General features: G+C 42.0%; 2 protein-coding genes across 2 annotated transcripts; both read left to right on the top strand.

Annotated features, from left to right (window-relative positions):
- Positions 1-190: 190 nt before the first annotated feature.
- Positions 191-5,982, top strand: srm (spermidine synthase). The gene is made up of 8 exons (XM_086109448.1): positions 191-429; positions 730-850; positions 953-1,045; positions 1,555-1,708; positions 2,846-2,929; positions 4,599-4,744; positions 4,829-4,951; positions 5,156-5,982. Exons 1-8 carry the CDS (start codon positions 299-301, stop codon positions 5,171-5,173), a joined length of 870 nt encoding a protein of 289 aa, XP_085965574.1. The 5' UTR covers positions 191-298; the 3' UTR covers positions 5,174-5,982.
- Positions 5,983-11,335: 5,353 nt separating this feature from the next.
- sst6.1 (somatostatin family member 6.1) lies at positions 11,336-13,888 on the top strand. The gene is made up of 2 exons (XM_086130215.1): positions 11,336-11,579; positions 12,401-13,888. Exons 1-2 carry the CDS (start codon positions 11,472-11,474, stop codon positions 12,629-12,631), a joined length of 339 nt encoding a protein of 112 aa, XP_085986341.1. The 5' UTR covers positions 11,336-11,471; the 3' UTR covers positions 12,632-13,888.
- Positions 13,889-17,958: the final 4,070 nt, after the last annotated feature.

Raw genomic sequence — 17,958 nt, 5'->3', positions numbered from 1 at the left:
TTTTTCCACACCTCCCTGGTCAAAACCGCGCAGCCGCACTGGCTCCCCTAGAGCCTCACGTGGTCTTTGGGGAGGTGCTGGTGGTGGGTGACACGTCAAGCAAACTATGGTAAGAACCCTCGTCTCGTCGCACCCCATTGGCTTGCTCAACTGTGAGGCGTGACGTCAGACGTCTGCTATTCGTTCCGAGGCGAAGCAGCAAGTATGGCTGTCAGTCATATCAAAAGTGTCAAAACGTAGTCGCGTGTCACGTTGGCTCGTTCATAAACACGTTTACCTGAGCGCGGAGGGCACCGGCATGGACAATATCACGGACGGCTGGTTTAAGGAGACGTGCACCTTATGGCCCGGTCAAGCCACTAGTCTCCAAGTAGACGAGGTCCTCTATCACAAGAAGTCCAAATTTCAAGACGTGTTGGTGTTCAAGAGGTGCGTTCTTTACCGCTCCCGCACTTTGCTAACTCTGCTGCTAGCTCCTGGTGTGCTGCACTGCCAATGGGTTGTCTATTCTAAAACAACAAACCAGCACTTTCTTAAAATAACAACGATCGGTATTCTTATACGTGTTAAAAACTTTGTGATAGATTCAACTTCAGGGTGTGTACGTTCCAAAATATATGTTGTAACAGTTTAAGGTACAAATAACTATGTGTAGTTAACCACGTTTTTGAAGGTCTAAGGCACTTTCCCCCCAGCAACCCCGTTAGCTGTGTAACATACTCGTTTCAGTAAAACGTACGGCAACGTCTTGGTATTGGATGGAGTGATCCAGTGCACGGAGAGGGATGAGTTTGCATATCAGGAAATGATTGCCAACCTTCCCCTGTACAGCCACCCCTGCCCCAAGAAGGTAGCACATGCATGTGAACAGTAATTGCATCTATTTGTTCTTTGACAATACTTGAGCATTGTACTGAGTACTAAGAGAAAGTCTGTGGTCACGTGTTTAAAGGTTCTCATTATTGGCGGTGGTGATGGTGGCGTGCTGAGGGAAGTGGTGAAGAATCCGCAGGTAGAGTCGGTGGTTCTCTGTGAGATTGATGAGGTGAGGGCAAATAACATTCAGCAAATATTTGCTCAAATCCATTCACCACATACACACGCGATTCACAAAAAAAAAGAGGAATATCCGGTTTTCAGGTGACATTTATGGTTGAACTTAAAATACAAAGTAACCTTGACAGGTGAACTTATTTGGAAATGTTTTCAACTTGTGACTGTATGTCACTTGTACTTTTTGCACACGTTGCTGTTCTCCAATAGGAAGCTGAGCAGCAAATTGCACAAACGTTTTTACCGTGGAATAAATCAATATGTTTCCTCGTTCAATTCCAAGCGGTTATTTAAAAACTCCTCTCCATCCTGGTGCTCACATGATGAGACAATGTCAACACCAAATATTTGCTCAACATCACCCTCACATTTGCAAAGCTTTGAACAGGATGATCTAACAAGGAAATGCTCATTGAAACTTCACCCGAAAGTCAAATATCCTCCACTTTTTGTGAGTCGTGTACGCTCACTGCAACTGCCACGTTTGTGTCGCGTGCGTAGGACGTCATTGATGTCTCAAAGAAGTTCCTCCCAGGCATGGCCAAAGGTTTCTTCAGTCCAAAGCTCACCCTCCACGTTGGAGATGGCTTCGAGTTTATGAAGCAAAACCAAAATGCCTTTGACGTCATCATTACCGACTCATCGGACCCTGTCGGTAAGTGCATCAACGTCTCCCTTCATAATGTGTTTGTGGGGCAGGATCCGCTTACTGCAGTGCCTCATCTGACTATATGTACTCTCGCATTGTCCGAGTATAAATTGTACAGTGGTACCTCTACTTATGAACGTCTCTTCATACGAAATTTTCAGGTTAACAAAACACCTCATCAGGAAAATATTGCCTCGAGCTATGAAAGAAATTTCAACATACAAAAGGTAAAAATACAGTACGGGTTGCAGCTCGCAGCTCCGAGTTTACTGAACGCAACATACTTACAGCTGTTCTGCCATTGGCTGTTACCGAGCATCTTCCTGGCATCTCATTGGCTAAGAAGGACCTCTGCCGTATGTGTCTATGTGTGTAGATAGATAGATAGGTGTCGATGCAACGTCGTCGTCATTCGCCCAGGAGGTGTTCCGATGGTTTTACGTAAATGTGAATCCCCAGAAAAAGTGTTCACGAGTCAGGGGGTGGGGGGTGGGGGGTGGAGGGGGGCGGGGCTCACTCTGCAGAGGTTTGCCTTGGACATTTTCGAAGGATTGTTAAAAGCGGACAAAAGCAGACGTTCTTTACAAAACGCCAGGCAAAAACCACTTCTGAGAGAGAAGATGGACTTAAGAGGGCAAAAAACGATGAGGAGGCAGTTAAAAGTTAAATGACCATCATTTTGAGTCGTTACTCGATTCTTTGTTTTTTACATTATACACTCTCGTTACTCTCATTTATTGTCCAATAATCGAATTTGTAACATTTGCAGCATTTTTATGCTTTAGAAAACAATTCTGTCTGAATTTTGGGGGGGCTTGGAACGGATTAGGGCATTTACATGGGAAATGCGTCTCTACTTACAACATTTTCTCGTTATGAAATTTCTTCCGGAAGCAGTAATTTCGTAAGTAGAGGCACCACAGTATACACCCCACACCCTGCATTAATTGCAGCCTGGTAATCCTATAAGCGGGATTCCCCCATATGCGGCCCCTTCATCATTGCCCAGTTGGGGGGGTTGAGATCAGCGGGATGTCGCTAATGTTTGTCAACTACGTGCCCCTTTTAGACTCTTTAGTCATTCAGCGTTATACACATAAACAAGACTTGACTTGCCTGATTTTTAATGTGCTCATGTTCCAGGCCCTGCTGAGAGTTTATTCAAGGAGAGTTACTATCAGCTGATGAAGACGGCATTGACAAAAGGCGGAATTCTCTGCTCCCAGGGTACTTTTTATTGCTTTCTTTCTTGGGGCGTAAAACCAACTGATGTGTAATCGGAAAATCAGTTTTGAATTAAAAAAAAAAAGTAAATGCATCAAATCGAATTATTCCACTTAAAAATATTTTGAGATACGTATTGAACTGTTTTTTATTGGCGAGATGTATCTTTGAAGGCTACGTTTACAGCAGTGTCAACTTCATTTATATTGTCACATGACGATAAGAAACTCAAATAGTCTGCGGGTGCCAAAGAACCGCGATTGCGCAGGCATCATTGTGCATAATCATCTTGCTTAATTTTCCTCTTTTTCATGTTTCTGTGGTACACCACATTGTGGGCATGTGTCCTTTCGTGACCCGATGCATGATTCAACCACAAAAACACGTTTTGTGAATAGTGGAAAATCCCACCGATAAAATAAACAACCTGCCATCATTTACACCCAATGGTATATGCTTTTCTTGTCACTGTTGCCAAACTTTTCAGGGTTGTTTATTTAAATGCCACTTTCCTGACTACAATTTATTTTACGTTACCGGGATTAATTTCTGTGTTTGTTAATGAAATGACAGATTTATTTTTCTTCTCGCACAGATATTCCCTTTAAGTTTTCCTCCCACTGATTGATGCCAAAAATTGTCCGAATTTTGAGGGATCGAAATAATCTAGCCTGAATCCTCTCAGAAGTGTGCGCGAACTGCTCCTGCGATGCTACATACTGTACATTGCACACGCTCACATGCTCAAACAGATCATGTTGCCACGTGGACATGTGAGAGCAGCGAGGGGCCGACGCGTAACTGCCGCAGCACGTTTGTGCCAGCGGGGGGGGGGGGGGGGGGGCGTAGGAAACCCTCAAGGCTGGAGTCGTCATGCCACGTTACAAAATGCAGTTGAGTTATTTGAGATTTGTTTTTAATGATGGGTCACCGACCCTTGCTGCCAGGCTCCGCCCACACACTACGAGGAGAACATGCAATTTTGTGCCACACAGGTCTGCGATGTACTTGGTTCAAGTTTCATTTTAAGTTTGTTGTGAAAAATGGCCAAAATGATCCTGAAAGCTAGAATGGCTGACTGTCTGTCTTTGTGTGCTTGGTTATTTGCTTTTTTAATTTTTTTTTTGACTTTTTGGGTGGTCATGATGGTCATGCCTAACCAAATTTCAATAAAAGCATGAACGTGAAACTGGTTCAGGTTGGTTTCAAGAATTCCCTGGTTTGGGGTGGGGGCCTGAAGCCAGAGGGTGGGCATGATGCTGCTCGTGCCAATCAAGCATCATTTTTCATTTGCGCATTTTTCTAAATGAAATGATCTGTCAACTTCTTTTCATTTTTTTTATATGTAATGTATGCTGGATTTTAAATGATATCATTGTTTTGGATCATAGTTTGGTGGTGTTTTTTTTGTTTTTATTTATTTTTTTAAGTATACAGTACACTACTAATAATATAAAGTACAGTTCTAAATATTTTTAGGTATCTTTTTTCCCCCCTAACTCCTCCAAATACAGTCATTGGGCCCCAACTCCCGTCGTGTTTCACTAACTGCCAAGCCAATTAGAAGTCAAAGTTGACCTTTCTGTGTTTCAGCCTTTCGTGTGACATTTGACTCAACTACGCCACAAGCACTGGTTCTTATTTTTTCAGACTGTTCTTGTCGTGTGCGCAGGAGAGTGTCAATGGCTGCATTTGGACCTGATCAAGGAAATGCAAACCTTCTGCAAAACCTTATTCCCAGTGGTGGACTACGCCTACGGCACCATCCCAACTTATCCCAGTGGCCAAATTGGATTCATGCTCTGCAGTAAGAACCCTGTAAGCGGTCCCCACCAAATAAAAGGGATAAAGATACACGCATGCTTGCTGTTTCCTTGTGACTGATTGGAGTCATTATTTCAGGAAACACATTTCCAAAAGCCGGTGAAAGAATTGTCAAACGGAGAACTGGAAAGCATGAACCTGAAATATTATAACACGGAGATTCACAAAGCGGCATTTGTCCTTCCTGAGTTTGCACGAAAGGTCAGTGTGCTTCACGAATGGGCGGTAATACGAAAATATAAATAAACATTTAAACATCTTGTTTAATTGATTATCTTGGAAAGCATCTAGAAACAAATCAGTGACATTACTTTTCGGGGTCTTTCAAGTCAAATATGTCTCGGCTGCCTAATGGGTATCGAACACTGGTCTAACCCCCATTTTTCTTTCCATGGTGGCCGGCAGGTCCTCAAAGAAGCTTGATTGGCCACAGGAGAGCAGCGTGTGTGTCCTCCACCTGCTCCTCGGTCCACAGATGGACAAATACAGCTCCTCCTCCTCCCCCTCAGCACCGTTCAGCCCCCCCTCTAAAGTGTAGCCTCCTCGAGATTTCAAGATGTGTGTGGGGCGAGGGGGCCGTTGCCTCACGTTTCTTTCCAACCTTCCAAGTCCTCAGCAACACCAGTGTTTATTTCCTCATGCGTTTCGTTATTCACGTTCATTCCGAGCTTGTCTCATGAGCAACCGATGATGACGCCATCCAACCCTGACCTCACGCTCAAGGACCGTACTGTTCAAATGGCATCGTATGATTGCATGTAACTGCAATGTATCGTCGCACTTTTCAGCGGAAACGTGCTTTGCTCCTCGCGGCAACGCCGCGTGCCGTCTGCATACGTTGAGAACACAAACACTTTCTCGTGAATTCGGAAATGAGCGCTCCTTTAGCGGGTACTTTGTTGAATCTGGTTCTGTGTCGTTTTCACGATCAGGTCGAAAACGCTCCCTTTAAAAAGCCAACAACTGCTTGATGCTCTGCTTTGGTATGAATGATACGTTTCATATTTAGAACGGAAGCTGCAACATTTGATGAAAAGTGATTATGCAATTACTGGGGGTTTGGCGAAAGGTAGGAAGCTTGTGCAGTACTGTGTTTAGCCTTACTGTGGGATGCCGATATAACAGTGTGGTTGTTAGCTAACATCAGAAACCAGTTGCTGTGAATCTTTAAGGAAAAAACACATTTTAAAAAAAGGAAAACTCATTCGTTGTAATAAATCTGTCAAAAAAAACATCTGTTGTGACTGAAATGTACAACACGTGAATAGTTCTGGATACATACGCTCATTCTATTTTTACTGGTCTGTGAAACGGGGCGTCTCACAGCCATCAGCGATTCCCGGCCGATGAGCCATCCGCTTGGGTGCATGAAATTGTTAATGATCATCTTTGTTCAGCCATCTCTCGATTGGCAGACAGTAGAATTGAGTTGTAGGCCTAAATCCACTCTGCCGTTTCTTTAACAAAATAATATCTTTGTGCTCATTCAAACAAGACCACATGTGTGGATATACAGTATATTTTCTGGCATCCATTCTCCATAGGATTTTGTGATATAAAATGTGTGCCTTGCAGTGGCGTTCCGTCAGGGCCAGCAAGGCCTTCTCTGCTGGCCTAAACATTCTCAGAAAAGTAAATTTACTTTTCTGAGAATAACATAAATTTAATTTATTTTATTTTCATAAATATGTCAACAAAATTATTCTCTGTATTCTTTACGTCATATTATTTCCACTTAGTCGAGTGGCTTATTTTAAATAACATTGAAAGCCACTCGATAAATAACTTATGGTAGAGTTTTTAACCAATCATATTTCAGATAGCTTGTGTTGCCAGGTAAATTAAACTTGCTCGTGGCCTTCAGATTAAACAGAGCAGGCCCCTGTGCGCTGTAAGTGAACGGGCACAGTCAATTTGCAATAGCCAATCAGATCACGAGTCTGCGTACCAGGGCCAGCTGGAAGGGTTTACGTCGACACTGGACGTGCGCGTTCGGTGATTGGATTAGCGCCTGCTAGAGGGAGCTGTTGCTGCATTTTGACCCAAAATGGCCGAAGGAGAAGACGTTGATCTGGTTGCAGGACTACTTTCCACACAATTTTCAAGACGGACCTTGCACTGGATTTACCAATTAAAGTTGTTTTACCAAGGCAGCAAGGAAACATCAGCGCACGGCTGGGCACTTACAAGCTACGGTGCGTTTAAAAACGTTTGGGGACACTCGCGTAGGTCTGCAGCTCAGTGAACAGGCACTACATTGGTGAGTAAATGAATTTTATTTTACATTTCTTCTTGTTATTTTATTTCGTTAGTATTAATGGTCACGAAATAAAATGACAAAGATACAAAAATGTATCAAATAAATCAGCTCACCTGCAATTTATAATGGCGCATTGTAGTCAGCTTCGTGCAGTAAAATTCGTTCAATCTCAGCTCCTCAACATTTTCAGTTATTTGCCGTTGCATAGCCTATTCTCAAAATGCAAATGATCTGTTAATTTTATTTTCAAAGAATAGTTTGTTTTATTATTGTGTGGTTGGTGTCTTATATGAAACTGCGACATTGCGCAATTTATTGGACAGGTTGTTTAATGATCACACAGCGTAATTTGGGTGGTATTTTATTTAGTATGTTTTAAATATTTTTATTTTTGACAATATCTGTAAATTTAGTTTCCTGCTCTTAATTGTGAATGCATACTTGATGGTTTTAAATGCTCCTGAAATTAAGTGCTGCCTGACGAGCCTATATTGTGTTCATGTATGTGACGTCACTGAAGGCCTAAGGTTGAAATGCACGGCCCGCCACTGGTGCCTTGGCTCAGTAAAGTGGGGAAACACTCAAAGGGCACAGCATATCCGACAAGGTGTCGATCAAGAAGTCCGGATATTTAGCTACTCGTGGCTTGGTTAATGTTAAACGTCATTTGTTCATTCCCTCTCACGAATCACCTGTCAATCACAGAACTGACAAAGACACAGACACCTCAGAATTCGTCTTGAGCCAACCTTGTACATATTTCGGGTCCACGAAGTGTTCTAATAATGGAAGTTTGAATGAATTTTGCCTTCGTGAACCATCACAGTGGCTATGGAATAAAACCACCAACTTGCTGCGTTCAGCTTCAAGTGAAGAGGTGTCACAAAAATCGACCACATAGGACGTACAGCCATCTTTGAGAGCTCGGATGTATTTGGACAGGATAAATACTCATAAACACTATTTTTTTAATACTTGGAATAGAAGGGGACATGAAGTCTGAAGTTAACACAAGGAGAAAATGCAAACTTAAAATTTCCATGGTGCGATTGCTGCTCTCGGTTGTACTTTCACGTTCTGGACATTAGATGGCAGCCTTTAATTTGATGTTGTTCCAAATAATGTTTCAACATGTTTTGGCATGTTGGATAGGATTCCTCTATTTAACATTCATGACAAATATGAATTTCTGACTAAATGCATTTGATAATGACGGTGCTGTAAGTTGTTGCTTTCTTTTGTTGTTTTTCAAGACGTAGTTGCATGTTTGCATTGTACAGTATTTCTATCTATGCCAGCAGTCATCTGAGGTGTACAGGGTTACGAAAACAAAGCTCGGAAGAGGTCCTTTGAGATTGTGAGGAAAAATATGTTTTTAAACCAAATAAAATTAACAGAAAAAGCTATTGTGTAGTACGAAAGCGTATTGCTGCCACATTTGGGGAAAAAAACACACACGAAACTTTAGTACGGAAGCGTATTTGCTGCAACACTAGGAAAAAAAACCTCATCATGCAAAACGTGATAATTATCATGTAAACAATGTGACAGCCTACTAATCACGTTAAAACGTGTCACGTTGAAACAGAATGGATAACGTGGCTCATTGAAATGATTTGCGGACGTTCCATTTCATGCAAGTAGCAACAGAAGTTGACCTCCGCGAGGCCAACTTGGTCATATTTTGTACTACAGTATTCACGTTTTTGCAGATACGTTTCAGGTTTTTTCACATGATGATTTTCACCTTTTTATATGATCATGTTTACGTTTTTACATGATCATTTTCACGTTTTTACGTGACAATTTTCACGTTTCCACATCAGTTTTACGTGATAAATTTCGGGGGTTTTTTTCTTTTTTTTTTCCTGGTGTGGCAGCATTACGCTTCCGTAATTGTGACAAAATTACCAAGACAAGTAACACAAGTCGAGGATAGCACAGAACTTCAGAAAAGAGCATGAGTAAAGATGATGATAAGTAAAATAAAATAAATAAAAGCAGATGAACGTCTATCCATATTCTGAGCTGCTGATTCTCATGAATGTGCTTTGCAATTAAGAAGCAACATTAAAGTTTATTACTCATGATTTTTCCCCCCTAAATATACAACTTTCCCTCCCAAAAAAAATTTTTTCTTGAATATATACTGTACATTTGCCATCAGATTTTTTTTTTTTAAATTCCTCAAATATGCAACATTTTTCTCAATCTGGGAGGAAACCGGAGCACCCGAAGAAAACCCACACAGGCACGGGGAGAACATGCAAACTCCACACAGGAAGACCGGGGCCAGATTTGAACCTATAACTTCTGCACTGTGAGGCGGACGTGCAAACCAGTCACCTTAACACATGACCTTTTTCTCCAAAATATCCAACTATCATTTGTAGCTTTTTCAACTCTGGTTTAATCTCCCGATTGGCTCGAGGCTATCGAGAGATCAAGTGGCGAATGAGCCAAATATTTCAAAAGCACATCTGAGAGCACGGCCAATCAATTTCTACACACCAACCACAAGGTACTGACTGGAATGGAAGGAAGCTCTGATCCCTGCCAGTGGCCTCGTCTGCACACGTCACAACAGCACATCTGAAATGTGCTGTATCACACATTAGCTCCTGTGAATATTAGCAATTGTAAATCACTTTTCACCATCATCATGAACCTTTGGTAGGAGCTGAAAAATAATTTCAAGCCGCTCAATCTGTCTCCGCAAGGGAGTGGGGAGGGGGATGCCATTTACGTTGTGCAAGCGCCACATACCGCAGTATATTTTATTTCCACAAACAAGCATTTCATTCTAATATAGACAGCAATTAGTCGTTAATATGTGGCGGATAATTCATGTGCCAGCATTTAAGGATGTGAGGGTTTTGCGTCAAACATTTGGAAAGAAAACATTAATACGTCCTACTGGAGAGTTATGAATCATAATCAGTACATCATACTAATGTTGCGTTTATGAGTTTATGTTCGGCTTTGTAAAAAAAACGATGCAGTGACTTAGCTGTTATTTGGATGGGATCCCACTTATAATTAAGCCTGTCTACGCTCGCCATGGCAACCAAGCAGGTTGCAGGTTCATGATGTTCCTTTCTGCTATCTCGTGGAAGAGCATTTCATTGTTCTGCCTTTCACTATACATCACTGGCATGGGTAGATGTACAATGTACAATTTGTGTCAATGTATGGCAAATCTGTGGCAAAATTGACAATTTGTACCAGCTGCGGCATAGGAGTTAAGAATCACCAGCCGAAGATGTAATGTTACTGTTGACGTTTTGGAGCCCAGGCATATTTGTGTCTTTTTTTTTTCCCTTGAAAAAACTCAAGTATGTGCTGTTTTGGTGCTCCCTCTAGTGGTATCTTGGTGCCATGGAATTATGCTGTGAAGGATTTTCATTTAGGCAAAAGTAGTCATTGGCCGCCGTCTACTGGCATCTTTTGGCAATTCCAATGACGGTATCCATTTTTTTTCTCCATTCGTGGCCAGGCTAGGGTCACGGTACACTATTCCGTTTCTCACAGCTTAAACTAGGCAAGGCGGATGGACGGCTGCCTCACAAAGATAGCCTGGTTGTAAAAATAAAAAAAAAGGAAACTTTTTCTGATTTCTGATACACTGCAATGAAAATACACTAAATTGTGTTCGACTGCAACTGATTTCACCAAAAGTTGCAATATGACGGGCCGACTATGACATCTTAAGTTCTTTCCAAAGCACAGTCAGCACCCGTCAGAGCGCCATTGTTCATGGCAGTCCATGAAAATTGGATCATTAGATTGATGCGTTAGGTTAAACGTCAGCCCCGTCTCCTTACTGAAGAAAATTGTCTCCGTCGTTCTTTTGAAACGTTTCCTCGGGCCAGATTTTCTCGTCCTTTTGGGTCACGTGTCAGACCACTCGATTGTCATTTGAAGGTGTCACCGAGCTCATCAGATGCTGTTCGACACGGGCGCCATAGCATTGACAACAAGTCAGCTTGTGGTCACTTGGTTATTTATATGTTTGAAAGGTGCTTTCTTTTTTTTTTACCTTTGGTTGGCTGTGTAAAGCAGTCTTTTAAGATTTTTTTTCTTTTTTGGGGGTCGGTGGGGCGGAGGTGGGGAGGTTTGGTGACGTATCCGCTGCTGCAGATGGACCACATGAATGCGTCCACCTGATCATGAAGGTTAACTGTTCACTCCTTCCATTTGTTCTGCTTTGACCCTTCCATGCACCACCCCCCACCCCCAAACTCATGCACACATACCCACTCCGTCATACTCCCACCACCTTCCGCGTCAGACAGCCGTATAAAAAGAGTGAGGGGCACGGAGGCGAAGCAGTACCTCTCCGACTTCCAAATCTTGGTGACCACCAGCCACGCTACTTACCGATACTCCTTCCACTCCCGCTGCTCCATCTCCTGCTCAGGATCTCTGGCTGGTCCCAGCGGCTCTCTCCAAAGTCACAGCATGCAGATCCTGGTGGTGTTAGCAGCTTTCATGGGGGTTCTGCTCAGTGTCAGAGCAGCCGCCGTGCTTCCTGTGGAGGACAGGAGCCTCGTGCAGGGGCTGAACAGGGTGAGGATGAAGCACTTCTTTAGTTTTATTCGGCATTTTTGATGCGTTAACAGGTCTGCAGACCACATAAGAGGAACACTTGCAACATTCTGCCTTTATGGAGATTTCAAAAAAAAAGTTCTGTTTTTGATTGACGCTGTCAGAGAGATGTTTATTTTACAAGATGTTTTTTATTGCGGTTTGCAGAGGTTGATTTTGTTTTGTCATTTGTAGCAGACGACTCACAAAGTGCATTACAGAGCGGTGGAAAAAGAGTCATAAATACACCTTTTTATATTTAATACAAGGAAAACACAAGTCAAAGTCGTTGAAAAAGAAATGAAAAACCAAAACAATTAAGCCTTACAGGTGTTTTACATATGTGTAGCATATGTGTATATAGTAAATGTACTTGTATATAAACATACTCAAACGCATACAGCAAATTTGTGTGTAACAAATATACAACTACACTGCATTATACTGAGAGCTGCTCCTAATATTTAGAAGCCGTTTTCAACCAGAATAATGAATATATTGTTCCATAACCGTGTACTCTGGAATTATGAAAATACATTTTCATATCGAACTACTTCTGAAATTGTCAACCCAAAGAGAGTAAAAATCTTTGTCAAAACAAAATCCTGGACTCATATGATGAATGGAAGCGTATTATTTCGAGCAGGTGGACCTAATGTAGTGACAGAACAATTGATCGACAAATGGAGAATAACAGTTCCTTGTTCTAATTCCTCCGTGAAATGTTCCGAAGTCAATATATTGTCCCATGCAAAGAGCACAAAAAGGTACTCAATGTGCAGTGCGCTCCTCTTTTCCTTCAGGGACAGGACTTGAGTAAACTGCGCAAAGAGCTAATCCTGAAGCTGGTCTCCAGCTTGCTAGAGGAGCCGTCGGACACCAACCTGCTTCCAGAGATGTCACCCGATGAGGCGGAGGAGCCGCTGCAGTCGCGCCTGGAGGAAAGGGCCGTCTACAACAGGCTATCGCTGCCTCAGCGTGACCGCAAGGCACCTTGTAAAAACTTCTTCTGGAAAACCTTCACCTCCTGCTAACAGAAAAAAAAGAAACGGCCCAACCCCGCCGCCGGGGCCCCTCATAAACTGTAGTGGACCCCAGATGTGCACGTCACCTCCACCTGTCAGCCAGGCAGCATTGATGGACTTTGCAGGACACGCTGTGTCACTTTATCAACACATGTACTTTCTTTACGTACCTATTTATTTGTCCGTATTTTGGATGTATTTATGGATATGACAGCTTTCTTTTCAGGGTAAAGAATAAATCTCCTTTGGTGTAGATGCGATATAAGTGCACTCCATTGACCACTTTCCAGTTGGACGGTAAAATAAATGTCGTTTTTTTTTTTTCCACCTGCTGAGAAAATAGAAGTGTTGAAAATAGCGTCGGATGGCAAAATGCATCACAACTTAATTACAGTTGATATGTTTTAGGCTAACAAAGATGCTATCGTAAAAACAAGTGGTAGTTCTTAATGGCATTTAGTACTATCCAAGAAAACATATACAGCTCTGTCAATCATGAGCTATTTATAGTTTACATGTTTCAGTAAAAAGAATTTGTTTTTTTGTTTCACTGTTAACACTCCCAAATTCCAAACTCGCATCTTATCATTTCGAGCATTTATTTGCAGAAAATGAAAAATGGTCAAAATAGAGCCAACCCACACACAAAAGCCAATTGGCTCTTAATTTTTCTCACAGATAATTTTTTTTTCTCCAGGGATGCATTTTAATACTGAAGCAAAAGGCAGTGAGGCTGTGCCATTACGAATGTGATATATAAAGTGCATTATCAAATATGAATGTCATTTAAGAACAACGTGTTCAGATCATAGATTTTAAATATAATAATGTTTTAGGACTCGTCAATGAATCTTGAAGTCTATTTTCATTAGATCATCGATGCTACTGTCCAATCGTGGCACAGGTCCTTCGTTATTCGTGACTTCTTATTGCAGGCCGTGAAGCCCGAGGGAAAAGAACTCATTTTCTTTTTTATGGAATGTCGTCACGTTTGTAATTCGACTGTCAAAAAAGATCAGAAGAGGAAAGTTGCTGCCCCATCACTATGCCGTTAGTTTCCCCATCAAACAAACTCCCTCCTGAGTTCCTTTCTCATGTCATGTGAATGTCCAGGATTTGGAGGCAAAACATCTTGATGTTGATTTGTTACTGAAAGTCTTACCTGTGTTAATGGCCAATCCTGTTACTCGTGCTCACTTTGAATAAACATGCAAGCACTTTCAGTCGAATCATTCTGCAGAATAAAAAAACATCTGGAATGCCATCCATCCATTTTCTGATCCGCTTTATCCTCACAAGTCAAGTCAACTGTATTTATATAGCACTTTCAAACAGCCATCACTGCATACAAAGTGCTGTACATGGAGCAATTTAACATGCACAATAAACAGTAAGACAAATCGGTAATAAAGACGAGGGTCGCGGGGGATGCTGGAGTCTATCCCAGCCGTCTTCGGGCAGTAGGCGGGGGACACCCTGAACCGGTTGCCAGCCCATCGCAGCGCACACAGAGACAAACAACCATTCACGCTCACACTCATACCTAGGGACAATTTGGAGTGTTCAAGCAGCCTGCCATGCATGTTTTTAGAATGTGGGAGGAAACCGGAGTACCCGGAGAAAACCCACGCAGGCCCGGGGAAAACATGCAAACTCCACACAGGGAGGCCGGAGCTGGAATTGAACCCGCTACCTCTGCGCTAACCACTGGACCGCCAGTATCCTTTTATTTTTTGGGTAAAATTGTTATTCTGTCTCAAGAATGATCCACTGGTGTTCAGATTGGTGGTTGAGCTTACTCTCAAGGGTTCCTCCACTCTGGACTAGTTGCCAGTCAATCACATCCTACCTCGACACAAATAATGAATCACAATCACGTCCACGCTTCTTTCGTGTCTTTACTTCTTCCTACTCCCTTGAACATAATAACGGTGTTGTATGAAGATTGATTTCTTTCTTTTTTTATCTACCTTATTTTCTGTCAAATTATTACTGTATATATGTTTTATGTTCAATAAACAAACAAACAATAACCCAAACTGAATATTTTGGGAATGTGCGAGGAAACTGGAATGGCAACTCCACTGCGCTGTCTGAGCCAAGATTTGAACGCAGAATCTCTTGACGGTTAGGCAGAAACACTAAATGCACTCTACCCTGCAATTGTCCTCACTAGATTTTTTTATTTTTTTGCGACCAAGCAGGAGAGGGAAGTGCAGTGTATTTTGACTGCACTACTGGATCACTTTCTCACTGCCAGGAACAGGATGAATAAGAGATAATGACTCAGAAATGTGTTCGTTTCACAGGTGCAAAGGTTGAGTTAACATTGTTCACAGCACTGACTGATTCATGACTGGAACGTTAAAGGTTGCAATGATCTAATTCTTCTGTTACTTGTCGTGTGGGCTTGCAAGAAAAGCTTTAATGACCCATCTTGCAAACTCTGAAGAGACAGTCGCAAGATGGTGAGTAAGTGCTCAAAGCCATATAATTACATCCTTTGGATGTTGCGTGGATCAAGGCATCTGCGGGATGATTATTCTTTCATCGTGGCATGCATCACATCGTATCAAAATGAATGGATAGCGAACATGTGGGTGTCGATGGGACTGAATCAAAGCGGCAATAACGTTGCAATAAGTAGAGATTCCTTTGGAAATGGAATTTGTATTCAAGGAGGTGGATGTGTCAGTTTGATATATATATATATATATATATATATATATATATATGTGTGTGTGAAGAGAGAGCGAGAGATCGACAGATAGATAGATAGCTATAGATGTAGGGTGGCACTGTGGTCAACTGATTAGCATGTCGGCCTCACAGTGCAGAGGTGCAGGGTTCGATTCCAGTTCCGGCCTTCCTGTGTAGAGTTTGCATGTTCTCCCTGTGCCTGCATGGGTTTTCTCTGGGTACTCCGGTTTCCTCCCACATTCCAAAAATATGCATGGCACACTAATTGAACACTCTAAATTGTCCCTAGGTGTGAGTGCGAGCGCGGATAGTTGTTCGTCTGTGTGTACCCTGCAATTATCGGGAAACCAGTTCAGGGTGTCCCCTGCCTATTGCCCGGAGATGGCTGGGATAGGCTATAGAATGCCCGCGACCCTTGTGAAGATAAGTGGATCAGCAAATGGATGGATGAATGGATGGATGCCAGGGAGGCTGGCTTTGCCCACTAACCCTTCCAGCTCATTTTTTTTTTATCATTATATTGAAAAGAAAATGTGTGTGTGTGTGTATGTATGTATGTCTGTATCTATATATAGATAGATACACACACACACACGTCATTTTGGGGCTCCTTGGACCCAGACATTTAGAAAATCCTTGGCAAACAGACCCGCATCAATGCATATCAACACCACATTGTGCACATTGATCACTACTCACCCCTCTATATGCCTGGCCATGCAATGTGAACAAAACGGGAAGTCATAAAAATGATCATAATGACATTCAAAATGCCCAAGCTGCGGAAGACCAACCTGAATTTGATTCTAAACGCGACACAATTTGAGCTGCTGGTCACTCCAGACCTCCTTTTACGGAGCGCAAATGAGCATGCACAGGAGCAACATCAAAGCAGATGCCTGCAAGCCAAGCATTTTGTTTGCCTTCCTTTTGATCTGAAGGAGGCAGAAAGGAATGGCCAGCTTGAAAAGTGTCATTACAGATCCTAACGAAGAATGAAAAATATCTTCAAAACAATGACTGGAGAAAGTTTTATTTCTCCAAATATTGACATTGTAAGGCAAAATATCGAGACATTGTTTTGGAGTGTAAATTGTTTTGTTTAGAGCACCGATGTCAAACATACGGCCCGCGGGCCGGAACCGGCCCCCCGGAGGTTCAATCAGGCCCACAGGGTCATTTAAAAGTGAAAAAATGCATAGAGACGCAATGAATATTTTTAATAAGGTGCAATTCATGGAATATCCGCTAGGGGACACACTGTTTTGATCAGAGTAGAAGACAACATTGTTTTGATCAGAGAAGAAGACAACAGCAGTCTGTCTGTCACTGAGACAGACCCAACACAGAAGACGCTATCAAGGACATGTGAATACTTTATTCTTTACACATTTAACAGCAATCTCCTTAGTTTCTAAGGTGTAGGCAGGGATTAAATTTAGATTTTATATGCACATGTGAAAATGGTTTAAAAATTCCTTTCTTTATAAATCTTGTTTAATCTTAAAATGCATTGCTATATTTTCCAATGCCATATTACTTGTTAAAGTTTTGTGCCTTAGTACAATCAGTGGGATCAGGTGCAATCCATATATGTAAATGATAAAAGTAAATTGCACATTTGTCTTGGGAAATCTAAGGTGCTACATGAAATGTTTTGTAAAAAATATGTTCATTAAATTTCAACATTTTCCAAATATTCTTGTGCTTCTTTAGACCAAAACAAAGGAAAGACATGTTACTTTGGTTATTAATAGCAGAGTATGGAAAATTGTAATGGTCCGGCCCGCTTGACATCTACCGAGGCCGTATGTGGCCCACAATGTGAAATGAGTTTGACACCCCTGGTTTAGAGTGAACTTGCACAGCTCCGGAAATGCTCCAAATGATCGGGAACGGTCAGATGAAATACGTGCGTGCTAATTAGACCACAGGAATTGTCCCTCTCTGTCAGCCAGGCTCTCTTAAGTTAATTTGCAACATTTCGGATGGCTTGTGTGCACAGCGCTGAGTCATTGCGGAGTGCACGACATAAATAGCAAGACATAATTTTTGTTACTTTGAAGAAGGGCCATTACTGGTTCAAGTCAAGGCTCTGTATTTTTGTATCACAGTGGAGCAGTTATTGGTGACTTTTGGCTGATGATCACCCTCTACCTCCATTAAGAAGCTACTGTTTCACGGTCTTATCATCAAGAGTATCTTGGATTGAAAGCTCTCCACATTCTCTTCACCAGGCTGAAGTGTAGATGATGTATGTCTCTTTTGACAGTTCTGTTCTTGTTTGCCTTTGGCGATGGGAATGGAGAGCTTGTTTTTCCCAGTGGAGGCAAAAGACGGCTGATGGCTTATTCAAGTGCACAATGCCCTCGCTCAGCTCAACTGATCATTACGGGACTCTGAGTGCTCTTTCACTGCTAAAACAGGGGCCCCAGAAAATGAGCTGCCACCCACATGAGAAATTGGGACTGTAAATGCCAGGCATGTGTTGTGACCCTTTTCAAAATTTGGATGCCAATATGCGGGTCTGTGGCCTTAAGCACACAGACTATAACACAGGATGTTAAGATGTTTAATTAATAATGACATTTTATAAAATGCAATGTGTGTCTACTCAAAATCTAGTTTTTCAAATG

This window comes from Hippocampus guttulatus, chromosome 1 (genome assembly GCF_054856545.1).
Source record: "Hippocampus guttulatus isolate MCC_2025c chromosome 1, RoL_Hgut_1.0, whole genome shotgun sequence".
Lineage (NCBI taxonomy): Eukaryota > Metazoa > Chordata > Actinopteri > Syngnathiformes > Syngnathidae > Hippocampus > Hippocampus guttulatus.
This window is presented reverse-complemented; position numbering and strand designations above follow the sequence as displayed.

Bases quoted from the DNA above. Each gene is read 5' to 3' on its own strand.
- srm (XM_086109448.1), top strand. From the start codon at position 299: ATGGACAATATCACGGACGGCTGGTTTAAGGAGACGTGCACCTTATGG. The intron at 1,046-1,554 runs GTGAGGGCAAAT...TCGCGTGCGTAG, and splicing joins TTCTCTGTGAGATTGATGAG to GACGTCATTGATGTCTCAAA. The intron at 1,709-2,845 runs GTAAGTGCATCA...CTCATGTTCCAG, and splicing joins CGACTCATCGGACCCTGTCG to GCCCTGCTGAGAGTTTATTC.
- sst6.1 (XM_086130215.1), top strand. From the start codon at position 11,472: ATGCAGATCCTGGTGGTGTTAGCAGCTTTCATGGGGGTTCTGCTCAGT. The intron at 11,580-12,400 runs GTGAGGATGAAG...CTTTTCCTTCAG, and splicing joins TCGTGCAGGGGCTGAACAGG to GGACAGGACTTGAGTAAACT.